The sequence below is a fragment of the Mizuhopecten yessoensis genome, unplaced genomic scaffold (genome assembly GCF_002113885.1).
Source record: "Mizuhopecten yessoensis strain PY_sf001 unplaced genomic scaffold, ASM211388v2 scaffold10991, whole genome shotgun sequence".
In the NCBI taxonomy this organism is placed as follows: Eukaryota; Metazoa; Mollusca; class Bivalvia; order Pectinida; family Pectinidae; genus Mizuhopecten; species Mizuhopecten yessoensis.
The window spans coordinates 4,513-18,356 of NW_018408824.1; the positions used below are offsets into that span (position 1 = coordinate 4,513).

At 38.0% G+C, this 13,844-nt stretch overlaps 1 protein-coding gene across 1 annotated transcript in view; it reads right to left on the minus strand.

Moving 5' to 3' along the window:
* Positions 1-4,591: 4,591 nt before the first annotated feature.
* Positions 4,592-13,844, minus strand: part of LOC110464471 (acetylcholine receptor subunit alpha-like) — a 106,568-nt gene continuing 97,315 nt past the window's right edge. The window contains exon 5 of the mRNA XM_021519708.1: positions 4,592-5,108. Coding sequence (XP_021375383.1) covers positions 4,592-5,108 — 517 coding nt within the window. The remainder of the gene's footprint in view (positions 5,109-13,844) is intronic.

A 13,844-nucleotide genomic window follows, 5' to 3' on the forward strand; every position in this document is an offset into this window, starting at 1 on the left:
TTGGAGCAGTTTTAAGACGCCCTTTTCATGTATAGAAATTTCAGGCATGGCAGGGTATTTATCGTGAGTAGGCATGTTGCATCTAGTGCGAAACTGCTGGTCGGTAGGGATTTCAGGAGGAGTAAAAACAGATTGAAATTGTGCGTTTAGCACCCGGGCCTTGGTGGTAGGGTCATAAACAAGTTTACCATCCTTTTTCAGAGAAGCTATGCCACTATGGTCCGATCTTTTGGATTTTATATATGACCAAAACCCTTTTTTTGCAGGAAAATTTGTTTTCATTGGTTGTGTTTTCTGGGGTGATGATATTATCAATATGGCTCCAGTAAGTTGTGTCAGAAGACGGACAATGGAGACCCAAACGCTAAAATGCTGGAATGTGAACGCTGCAAAGACCGTTTCTGTATCGCGTGCCTGCAGAAAGAAGTCATGGAATATGATTTTCTAACAAAACGGATTCGATGTGGTTTTGCGCGCCATGCAATGTGGCAGTAAGAAAAAACCATCATACCGAAACCATAGTGGAAATCAAATGTGCTGAGATAATGGCAGCATACGAGGAAATAATTACCAAGCTTGAACTCGTTATAAAGTCGAAGTGTGGAACTGATGAGGTGAGGAAGATAATTCAAGAAGAACTGGCAAACTCTGTAAGTTCATCCAAGGATACCCATACTAGTATCAATGATGCTACATCTACTGTATTATCGGAGCTTAACGATAAAAAAACGCAGAGAAAACAACATAATCATTTTCGGGATTGACGAAAAAGAGGATAACGGGGACGCAAAACATGCGCATTTGGAGATAGTTACAAAGATGCTTAAAACCTGCAAAGTCTCGGCTGCAAAGATTACCAGACTAGGTAGAAAACAACAGGAGAAAACCCGACCCATCCTAGTCAGCTTCGGTAGCATTGCTTATAAATCTGTGTTTTTCAAAAATATTCGGAATCTTCAAACCAATGATGATAACAAATCCATTCGGATTAATAATGATCTGACCAAATCAGAAAGAGAAGGAGAGAAAGCACTAAGGGTAGAAGCGAAAAAGAGAAACGAGAAGGAAACCGGGGGTTTTGTCCACAGGTTAAAAGGCCCCCCCATGGAACAGAAAAATCGTGAAAATCAAAACGAAAATTCGGGAAGATTAAACGATAACTTGAGCTGCTTTTACACTAATGCTGTCAGTCTTTTAAACAAATTAGATGAGTTAAAACTAAGGACTCAACAGAAAGAGAGGGGTATAGACGCGATAGGTATAACTGAAATCTACCCGGAAAATTATAGATTTTTACCAAGTAAAGCAGAGCTAAACATTCCGGGATATGAATTTTTTATAAACGAAAACGACCCCAATCGACACCGTGGAATAGGTATTTACATCAAGGAAGGCCTTAAACCCGTGGAAGTGAACAACCAGCTTTAAAATGAGCATCTGGGTAAAATTAACATCGCCGGATAAGGAGAAAGTGTTGATTGGCTGTGTCTATAGAAGTCCGAACTCTGATAAGGATAACAACGATGAGCTACATAAACTAATAACTAAAGTTTCTACAGATAAAGAGTTTTCACAGCTGTTAATATTAGGGGATTTCAACTTCCCAAGTATAGACTGGAACACATGGATATCATGGGGATATAGACAAGGTGAAAACTTTATAGAACTTTTAAGAGACAACTTTCTTTATCAACATTCCACTGAATGCACTCGCATCCGAGTGGGGAACGAAGTAAATATCCTTGATTTAATATTAACTAATGCGGAAGAGACAGTGAATGCTATTAATTACGATAGTCCTATAGGCAACAGTGATCAGCTTCTTATATATTTTGAATACGCGTTCCGCAAAACGGTATCCAACAATTTTCAAACGGGATATAATTTCCGTAAAGGAGACTATACCAACATGAAGAAGGAACTACGGGAGGGGGAATGGACAGAAACTTTGTCTAACCTGGATACTGAAGAAGCGTACAACAAATTTCTCCATATATTCCATAATACTGCGGACAAATATATCCCAAAAAGGAAGAACACAACTGCAAACAGCAAAAACGGCCTAGCGTTGAACAGGGATCTTAGGAATAAAATCAATAAAAAAACATCGGGCTTGGACGAGGTTTATGGAAACAAAAACACAAGATAGGTATAAGGAGTATGCCAAACTCAGAAACCAAGTCAAATGGGAACTCCGGAAGGCAAAAAAGGAGATGGAAAAGGAAATTGCACTTAATGCGAAGCACCAGCCTAAACGATTCTGGAAAAAGATAAATGCTAAGAGAAAAGTGAGATCGGGAATTTCGGACCTAAAAGGATGGAACGGAAACCCTACAGAAATAGCAACTAGTGATTCGGAGAAGGCAGAAGTATTGGTTAATTTCTTCACGAGTGTATTTACTAAAGAACAACCGGGGGAGCTACCTCCGTTCCTAGCCAGACATGTCAGTCACTTATTTCAAGACACGTCAATCAATGGAGATATAATTAAGAAACTACTTTTCAATTTAGATGCTAACAAATCACCAGGACCCGATGGGATGCATCCGAAAGCTTTAAAGGAACTTCGCGATGTTTTGTGTATACCAATTTCGATAATCTTCAATAAATCTCTCTCTGAAGGAAAACTACCCCAATCATGGAAGGACGCGAACATCACCGCTATTTACAAAAAAGGTTCAAAAACCGATCCTGGAAACTATCGACCTGTTAGTCTTACTAGTATCATCGTTAAAACAAAGGAAAAACTTATACGTGATAGTATAGTTCAACACATGCAACTGAAAAATTTATTCAGCAAAAATAAGTTTGAATTTCTCCCCGGAAGATCAACAACACTTCAAATGTTAATCGTCCTAGATGAGTGGACTCATATGTTGGATACGGGAGGAGAAATTGATGTCATTTATATGGATTTCATGAAAGCTTTCGACAAGGTACCCCATCGCCGTCTAATACACAAGCTATATAATTATGGAATCAGCGCGAAAACTGTTAAATGGATAGAAAACTTTTTAAGTGATACCCATCAAAAAGTAGTGGTTAACGGATCTACATCCAAATTACAGAACGTCTTAAGCGGAATTCCTCAGGGGAGTGTTTTAGGACCAATACTATTTGTTATGTATATCAATGACATGCCCGAGAACATTGCGTCATCGTGCCCTCTATTCGCGGATGATACTAAATTATACCGCAAGATACGAACTGATGAGGATAAGGAAATTCTACAAGCAGATTTGAATAATCTTCGAAAATGGTCTGATGATTGGCTTCTGAAATTTCATCCGAATAAATGCAAGGTTCTTCAGGTTAAAGGATCGCCAAACAATAATAGAACATACCATCTCGCGAGCAAAACTGGAGAAGTCGTACTTGACAAAATCAACAGTGAAAAAGATTTAGGAGTAACGGTGGATGCAAACCTGGACTTTCGGACCAGCATTCAAAACTCAATAAATAAAGCTAATTCAGTACTCGGGATTATTAGAAGATCATTTACTTTTTTGGACGAATCGATTTTTAGACAGTTTTTTAAGGCTCTGGTAAGACCGCATCTAGAATACGCAGCCAGTGCGTGGAGTCCGTATAAACTTGATGATAGAGAATGTACAACGGAGAGCCACTAATCTTCTACCTGGATTTAAAGAAATCTCCTACGAAGAACGTTTAGAAAAATAAAACTACCGACACTAAAACACCGAAGGACTAGAGGTGATTTGATTAACGTTTTCAAGATTGTGAAGAGGAAGTTTGATGAGAAAGTCACGTCAGACATATGTCTACGATAATAACGAAAGAACACGAGGACATACATTTAAGCTGTATAAACAACGATGTAGTACAGAGCTAAGGAAAAACTCGTTCACGGTTAGGGTAGTTGATATCTGGAACGGTCTACCGGAATCGGTTGTAAATGCAGAAACCACGAAGGACTTTGAGATCCTGTTGGATAACCATCTGAAGGACACTATTTACAATAATTACTGATAATGACTTTTAAAATAACTCTTTTGGGAAAGTTTATATATGTTAACCAGTGACAATATAATATTTTTATACTATGTTTTGTGATATGGACTTAGAGGCTTTCGGCCTGCGTCCATTATTTTTCAATTAAATTCAATTAAATTAAATTAAAGTAAGATGTTCGAAGTTTTCTCTGTACATGATGTTTCAGGTTTTTATACTTATTTTTTATTTCAGTGTCTCCTGATTTGATCGTCTGTACAATCTATTTCTTCTCCTGATAAGTTTCTTTATGTCGGGGGTAACCCAAGGTAGGCTGGGTTTTGTCTTAACTATCTTGTGGGGGAAATGTTCTTTCATGAGTATAGACAATTCAATTTTGAAATGCCCCCATATTTTGTTTACGTCCCACGCGCTATTTTCTGTCATACAGTTGTACACGTTGATAAGCTCAGCTTAAATTGAATTCCAGTTTGAGTTTTTATATACTGGGATGTATCTTTGTTTTTGAATATTTTTTTGTGGGATAAGGTTCAACTCTGCATAGACTATGTCGTGGTCAGAGAGACCAGGGACAATTTCTGTTCGAATTATTTGGTTTGGGAAATTTGTAATGAGGAGATCAGGGATATTTTTCATTTCTGGTGGGTTGATCGATTAGCTGGGTGAGTGCCGTGTCATCCAGTAAGTTGGCAAAATCATAGTGTATTTTTTCATGATTTGTTTTGGGTTTGAGGACTTTATTTTTCCAGTCCCAGCCCGGGAGATTGAAGTCGCCACCTATGATATGGGCTGCATTATTAATTTTGGTGGCTTCTTTGATGGAATAGCTAAACAATCTCATACTGTTTTCGTCAGATGTTTTGGGATGGTAGAAGGGGCAGATATAGAGTGTTTTACTCCCGATTACATTCACTTTGCCCCATATAGATTCACTGGCCTTGTTTGGTGTCAGATCATGTACTTCTTCGCTGATGAGGTGGTCTTTTATAGCGATCAGTACACCACCACCATCTTTATCAGTGTCTGACTTTTTTCTGTCATTTCGGTAGATCTTAAAGCCCGAAGGGAAGATTTCGGCTGATTTTATGCTCGGTTTAAGCCAGGTTTCAGTCCCAATCACTATATCAGGCGCAGTGCTATCCAAGACATTTTCAAGAAGATGTTGTTTATTTCGAATCGACTGGAAGTTGATGTTAACAATTCGCAGTGGTTTTTGTTTATGTCTTTTGTGCGGACCTGTGTTCTTTCTAACAGGAGTCGAAGAATGGATTGGTTTGTGTTGGAGTACACAATTACTGATGTTGGTATCTGTACCCAAATCACCAATAAGAGACAGGGTGTCATAGGGGTTTGATGTATTGATACCATTTAGGTCGAGCAAAATTTGGCTGTAACTTGGGTGATTACAAACAATACAATGCCAGCTTACATCGCTAACATTCAGATCTTCAAATGTTTCTGTGTGTACGTTTTGACAGTTTATGTGGTACCACTGATTACATGTCTCGCAAATGATACCCCTATGGTTCCAGTTAATAGTACTGTCACAAGTACCACACATATACTTGGTACTGTTGTTTTTTGGGCCAGGATTGATTTCGACGTCATTGGAGTTTAGTATGACTAAGGCCAATAGAAATACAGGGCTCTCCATGACTTTAATTTTGGTATAGATTTCATGGGCTTAAACAATTTGTACAGCATATGGTCATAGCCAGGGTCATTTGATTTTTTTGTCAGAGATGGTTAAGTCTGTAAACAGGTACAGGGGATGATGACACTCATGATTTACATTCGTTTCTATATGAAGGTAACACTTTGATGTTATTTCATGAGGCACAACACTATTCCAATCAATGGTTTTGGTCAAGCACTTGTTTTCTAAGTGCCAGTCTCGGAAAGAGACGTTGGACGAATTGATACAAGGGTCTGCATTGGTATTTGTGTGACACAACAGACCAAGCAATGACGCGATTACAAAGAACTTTACCAGACACATGATCATGCTACGGACGACTTGACTTGACTTTCGGTGGACTTGACTTGACCTATTGCAAGACTTTTCGCCCAGCTCTTTCCCGTCGAAAAAACCCCTACGGACGACTTGACTAAAGGACGGCTTGTCGTATTTTAAGACTATTCGCCCGTTCCTACCCCCACCCAATGACCAGTTTTCAGTCACTTACTGAAAATTTACGCCTACAGTAGATTTCATCCTATAATATCAACATATTATCCATATTATGACTAAATATGATTGAAAAATGCAGTTTGGTGATTAAATAATGACCTTAAACTATAAAATACGAGCAAATTTTGCACTCGAGATCGATGGACCTCCTCTCTCTAGCGCATGCGCACTCCACAGACAAGAGGAGGGCCATTGTCATGTATCCGGGTATAAAGGGGGACCACCGTCATGTATTCGGGTACAGACGGGGCCAGACTCGTGTATTCGGGTATACAGGGAGATCGGCGTCATTTATCCAGGTATAAAAGGTGACAATTGTCGTGTTTACGGGTATAGAGGGGGACCAGTGTCATGTATTCGGGTATAGAAGGGGGACCAGTGTCATGTATCCGGGTATAGAGGGGGACCATTGTCGTGTTTCCGGGTATAGAGGGGGACCATTGTCATGTATTCGGGTATAGAAGGGGACCATTGTCATGTATTCGGGTATAGAAGGGGGACCATTGTCATGTATCCGGGTATAGAGGGGGACCATTGTCATGTATTCGGGTATAGAAGGGGACCATTGTCATGTATTCGGGTATAGAAGGGGGACCAGTGTCATGTATCCGGGTATAGAGGGGCAGCGTCATGTATCCGGGTATAGAGGGTGGCAAGTGTCATGTATCCGGGTATAGAGGGGGACCAACGTCATTTGTCCGGGTTTAGAGGGAGACCAGCGTCATGTATCCAGGTATAGAAGGGGACCAGCGTCATGTATCCGAGTATAGAAAGAGACAAGCGTCATGTATCCGGGTATAGAGGGGAACCATTGTCATGTATCCGGATATGGGGGGGGGGGGGGGGGGGGGGCAGCGTCATGTTTCCGAGTATAAGGAAGGACCAGCGTCATGTTTCCGAGTATAGAGAGGGATCAGCGTCATGTATCCGGGTATAGAGGGGGGCCAGCGTCATGTATCCGGATATAGAGGGGGACCAGCGTCATGTATCCGGGTATAGAGGGGAACCAGCGTCATGTATCCGGATATAGAGGGGGCCCAGCGTAAAGTCTGGTTCTTTTTTGGTGTTGTTAATCATGCTATCTTTAACATCAAAGAGAAAGAAAAAGGAAATCTTGTGTTTTCGAAGGACTGTTTTTATGCAAAAAAAGATTAAACTTTAAACCAGTTCAAGGTTAACCTTGTGCGCGACGGTATTTTTACATCATCAATACCATCTTTGTACGAATCTTTCAACACCTCTGTTTATCAGATTGAACGTTTGTGATTGCTTCTGATCCAACGAGACGTGTTTTTTGATTAGGAAATAAAATAGGGAGAGTTGTTTTATCTTCTTAAGAGCTCTGATTTATTTTAGTGTTGAATGTTTTATTTATCTTTCATGAATAGGTTTATGTGCCAACAGGTATATCTATAAAAATACGGACGAGGGTTGAAAGGCATTTTGAAATCTAAAATACATCAAAGATTGGAAAGAAGATAAAGTAACTACATAAATGGTCTTTTTGTAGAAATGTACCACAACCTCAAGACCTCGGAAAAACCTTTAAGAGCATCAGAACACAATAACAACATATTCTACAGCGTCTACACACAAACATTAAATAGGATACAATGTTAACATAATATAGGTGACTACATTTGTATAACACAGCGACAAGTCAGCATTCTACAGCGTCTACACACGAACATTAAATAGGATACAATGTTTACATAATATAGGTGACTATAACACAGCGACAAGTCAGCATTCTACAGCGTCTACACACGAACATTAAATAGGATACAATGTTTACATAATATAGGTGACTATAACACAGCGACAAGTCAGCATTCTACAGCGTCTACACACGAACATTAAATAGGATACAATGTTTACATAATATAGGTGACTATAACACAGCGACAAGTCAGCATTCTACAGCGTCTACACACGAACATTAAATAGGATACAATGTTTACATAATATAGGTGACTATAACACAGCGACAAGTCAGCATTCTACAGCGTCTACACACGAACATTAAATAGGATACAATGTTTACATAATATAGGTGACTATAACACAGCGACAAGTCAGCATTCTACAGCGTCTACACACGAACATTAAATAGGATACAATGTTTACATAATATAGGTGACTATAACACAGCGACAAGTCAGCATTCTACAGCGTCTACACACGAACATTAAATAGGATACAATGTTTACATAATATAGGTGACTATAACACAGCGACAAGTCAGCATTCTACAGCGTCTACACACGAACATTAAATAGGATACAATGTTTACATAATATAGGTGACTATAACACAGCGACAAGTCAGCATTCTACAGCGTCTACACACGAACATTAAATAGGATACAATGTTTACATAATATAGGTGACTATAACACAGCGACAAGTCAGCATTCTACAGCGTCTACACACGAACATTAAATAGGATACAATGTTTACATAATATAGGTGACTATAACACAGCGACAAGTCAGCATTCTACAGCGTCTACACACGAACATTAAATAGGATACAATGTTTACATAATATAGGTGACTATAACACAGCGACAAGTCAGCATTCTACAGCGTCTACACACGAACATTAAATAGGATACAATGTTTACATAATATAGGTGACTATAACACAGCGACAAGTCAGCATTCTACAGCGTCTACACACGAACATTAAATAGGATACAATGTTTACATAATATAGGTGACTATAACACAGCGACAAGTCAGCATTCTACAGCGTCTACACACGAACATTAAATAGGATACAATGTTTACATAATATAGGTGACTATAACACAGCGACAAGTCAGCATTCTACAGCGTCTACACACGAACATTAAATAGGATACAATGTTTACATAATATAGGTGACTATAACACAGCGACAAGTCAGCATTCTACAGCGTCTACACACGAACATTAAATAGGATACAATGTTTACATAATATAGGTGACTATAACACAGCGACAAGTCAGCATTCTACAGCGTCTACACACGAACATTAAATAGGATACAATGTTTACATAATATAGGTGACTATAACACAGCGACAAGTCAGCATTCTACAGCGTCTACACACGAACATTAAATAGGATACAATGTTTACATAATATAGGTGACTATAACACAGCGACAAGTCAGCATTCTACAGCGTCTACACACGAACATTAAATAGGATACAATGTTTACATAATATAGGTGACTATAACACAGCGACAAGTCAGCATTCTACAGCGTCTACACACGAACATTAAATAGGATACAATGTTTACATAATATAGGTGACTATAACACAGCGACAAGTCAGCATTCTACAGCGTCTACACACGAACATTAAATAGGATACAATGTTTACATAATATAGGTGACTATAACACAGCGACAAGTCAGCATTCTACAGCGTCTACACACGAACATTAAATAGGATACAATGTTTACATAATATAGGTGACTATAACACAGCGACAAGTCAGCATTCTACAGCGTCTACACACGAACATTAAATAGGATACAATGTTTACATAATATAGGTGACTATAACACAGCGACAAGTCAGCATTCTACAGCGTCTACACACGAACATTAAATAGGATACAATGTTTACATAATATAGGTGACTATAACACAGCGACAAGTCAGCATTCTACAGCGTCTACACACGAACATTAAATAGGATACAATGTTTACATAATATAGGTGACTATAACACAGCGACAAGTCAGCATTCTACAGCGTCTACACACGAACATTAAATAGGATACAATGTTTACATAATATAGGTGACTATAACACAGCGACAAGTCAGCATTCTACAGCGTCTACACACGAACATTAAATAGGATACAATGTTTACATAATATAGGTGACTATAACACAGCGACAAGTCAGCATTCTACAGCGTCTACACACGAACATTAAATAGGATACAATGTTTACATAATATAGGTGACTATAACACAGCGACAAGTCAGCATTCTACAGCGTCTACACACGAACATTAAATAGGATACAATGTTTACATAATATAGGTGACTATAACACAGCGACAAGTCAGCATTCTACAGCGTCTACACACGAACATTAAATAGGATACAATGTTTACATAATATAGGTGACTATAACACAGCGACAAGTCAGCATTCTACAGCGTCTACACACGAACATTAAATAGGATACAATGTTTACATAATATAGGTGACTATAACACAGCGACAAGTCAGCATTCTACAGCGTCTACACACGAACATTAAATAGGATACAATGTTTACATAATATAGGTGACTATAACACAGCGACAAGTCAGCATTCTACAGCGTCTACACACGAACATTAAATAGGATACAATGTTTACATAATATAGGTGACTATAACACAGCGACAAGTCAGCGTGGCAATGGAGCTTCGTATCAATACACGGAGATAAAAGGGACACACTTTCAATACACACAGAACATATCATGGCCTCAACACGTCCAAATAATATAAAAAATAAATATAGCTTGAGAAATTTTGAGACTTGAGAGTTTTGTTTAGAACAAGCGATATCAATATTGTAAAGTATTTTGTATTTGTAGGATTTTTGTTTAGAACAAGCGATTTCAATATTGTAAAGTAGTTTGTATTTGTAAGATTTTTGTTTAGAAAAGGCGATTTCAATATTGTAAAGCAGTTTGTATTTGTAGGATTTTTGCTTAGAACAAGCGATTTCAATATTGTAAAGTAGTTTGTTTTTGTAAGATTTTTGTTTAGAAAAAGCGATTTCAATATTGTAAAGCAGTTTGTATTTGTAAGAGTTTTGTTTAGAACAAGCGATATCAATATTGTAAAGTATTTTGTATTTGTAGGATTTTTGTTTAGAACAAGCGATTTCAAAATTGTAAAGCAGTTTGTATTTGTAAGATGTTTGTTTAGAACAAGCGATTTCAATATTGTAAAGCAGTTTGTATTTGAATGATTATTTTTAAATCTAGCGATTTCAACATTGCACAGCATTTTAAGTTTTAAGTATTTTTGCAACAGGATGGCTTGTTACAACACAAAAAGAAATATAGTTTTACATGTGTCACTTTGCAAGTCAAAGGGAGGTCTCTGATATCGGCGGAAGTGATTACATGCGTCATTATGCGCGTGCAGGACCTGTAGACTACGTGTATCTGACAGGTGGTGAGAAACTCTTTCAACTTCCTGACAGAGTTCCGTAAGACTCCCACCAGGAGCGTTGACAAGATTACAATTTTGTATCTGCATACGCCGTCTCACGTCTTCTTCCTAATAAAAATCTACTTATCGTTATCTGGTCTGTAAATCGATGCGCCATTCCGATATTACAGTATTTAGAAATGACAATTCGACATTAATCGTGTGTTTGAAAAAAAAGCAATGCGACTGCAAAATAACATGATTCTACTAATTGTATGGTCATCCTTCGTAAACTGCGTGATTGCTTAAATATAAGTACTCAAATGAGGGCCGTTATGTTTTTGAAAAAAATGTTCATTTCAAGCCGCTTGCTGACCTTTGTAAATGTGACGACATTGTGCATTATTCTCAGTTTAACGGCGTCATCACTCCTTCGCTATATATTGAACCGGCTTCTGCACAAACGTTCAGGGGATCACAGCATTTCATTTTATTTTTTATTTTTATCTCAAATATTCTTGACATGAATTCACGAATGAGCAAAAACGGAATCTATGAGGAACTACGTTCGAATGATTAGCGTTATCATATCGTTTTCTTGCTTATCAAGATTATCAAATTTCACACAAATATATGCTAAATGGGTTTGAATTGTACACGAAACGTGTCTCCTTTCTATGCTGTTGCCGTCCCCTTTTCCACCAGTGTCTCACTACTACAAGTTTCTGGCGATTATCGCAATATAACATACTATGTCGATATGCAAAATCAAGTTGCCAGAAATCAAATACCGTACATGACGCATCATTAATAGTGAAATGTTCTTATTTATTTCTCTCTCGTAATGGTGCTGAGTTAATGGAATTAGGATAAAAGTACGTTATTTAATTAATCTTGAATATCCTCTACACATATACACTCCCAGCCGTCATTCTTCATTCTGTTCAAATTTAAATACACTGAAGCTTCGCTTTTCCTTCACAGTGGATGACAACCAAACGGTAATAGGTTATCGAACATATTGTCTGCCAAATGTTTTGATGAGTGGAGTTGCTTTGTTGTTAGGGTTTGAGTCATTAGGCTGTAAACAATGTTGATATCGAGGGGTTCCGTTACTTACTGTCAATTATTGATAGTGTCAGTTAGAAGGCATTCCATACGTTACTGCCGAATGGCGTTCTATAGTGTTAATCAGTAAAAACCCATTTTAACGAAGTAGGATCCAATAAAATATCTTTTACGGAAATGCAACTCATTATGACGTTTGGCGTCATTTAGGTTTGGTTGTACAAATCGTAGATATTAGACCAATTTGTTTGGATTTTGGTAATGACTTTTGTAATCTAAACTAATTTGGCTCCATTGGAGAGAACGTAGAGAGATATATTTTTCGCGTCAAGTCTTTGGCGACGCGTTATCATTAAAGCAGTGAGATCCATTTCTGACAGTTTGTAAGCTAATTTATCGCTATATGATCGAGTCCATTCAACTAGCGTCAATCGCTCGATAAGAATATAGTTTGGCCAAGACCTCACATAAAGATTTGGCGTAATTTCATTTCAATAGATTAAGGACATGTTGGGGGGTTTTTACCGAAAAAATGATTGCTTCTCAAAATAAATTTCTACGTCTCGAAGAAGACCGAAAATATTCTAGACTGAACATTAAAATTAAATTCATGAAACTGACATTGACAAATAAAATTTCGAATATTCTGCTAAATCATCCTGACTGGACATCAAAAAAATGTATCTCTCTGGTGAAAAGTGATTTGGACTTTGCTGCGGTATGTTTGAAACATGTTTACCTTTTTACAAAACACATTTGATATCTGTTCTAAAATAAAAAGTAAGAATGTACATGTTCCTATAGTTGTTGGGCAGTGGGACCGGTTAGCGATCTTTCTGAGCAATGCTCGACATTTTATAAACCAAGTGTATTTTACAACCCCTACCCCTAACGAATAAAATCTGCTATTTTCAAAATATAGATCAGGCGAAGGCAGTTATTGGTATAAGATAATATTAACATGGAACCGGAATGATGACGAAATATAAATGCATATCTTTGCGCACATACCATATAACATTCTAATCATATCGTGCAATGCCGATACATTCCGCAGATCTAGCTGTCGGTCGTTGCCCTTTTAATGTATGTTGTCAATGAACCGTTATAACGTAACACCACTTTACCACTTCTAGTCACTTCAGTGATTGATTCAATGCTTTCATTATATGAAGCGGTCTACCAAGCGAACGCTGACAAACGAGGTGTCTTTATCATATCGCATGGAATCTAATGCATGCATAGTGCTCTGCTGTCACCTGAAACTTGGTTTGCTTATTTAGTCGTCTTCTGCAGCACTCATTTAAAAACACCATCATAAGACGTGCGTAGAGTTGTAATCTATGTGTGACGACTCACTCGAACACGACGTGTTAATCTCTGTGTGACGACTCACTCGAAAACCACGTTTTAATCTATGTGTGACGACTCACTCGAAAACCACGTTTTAATCTATG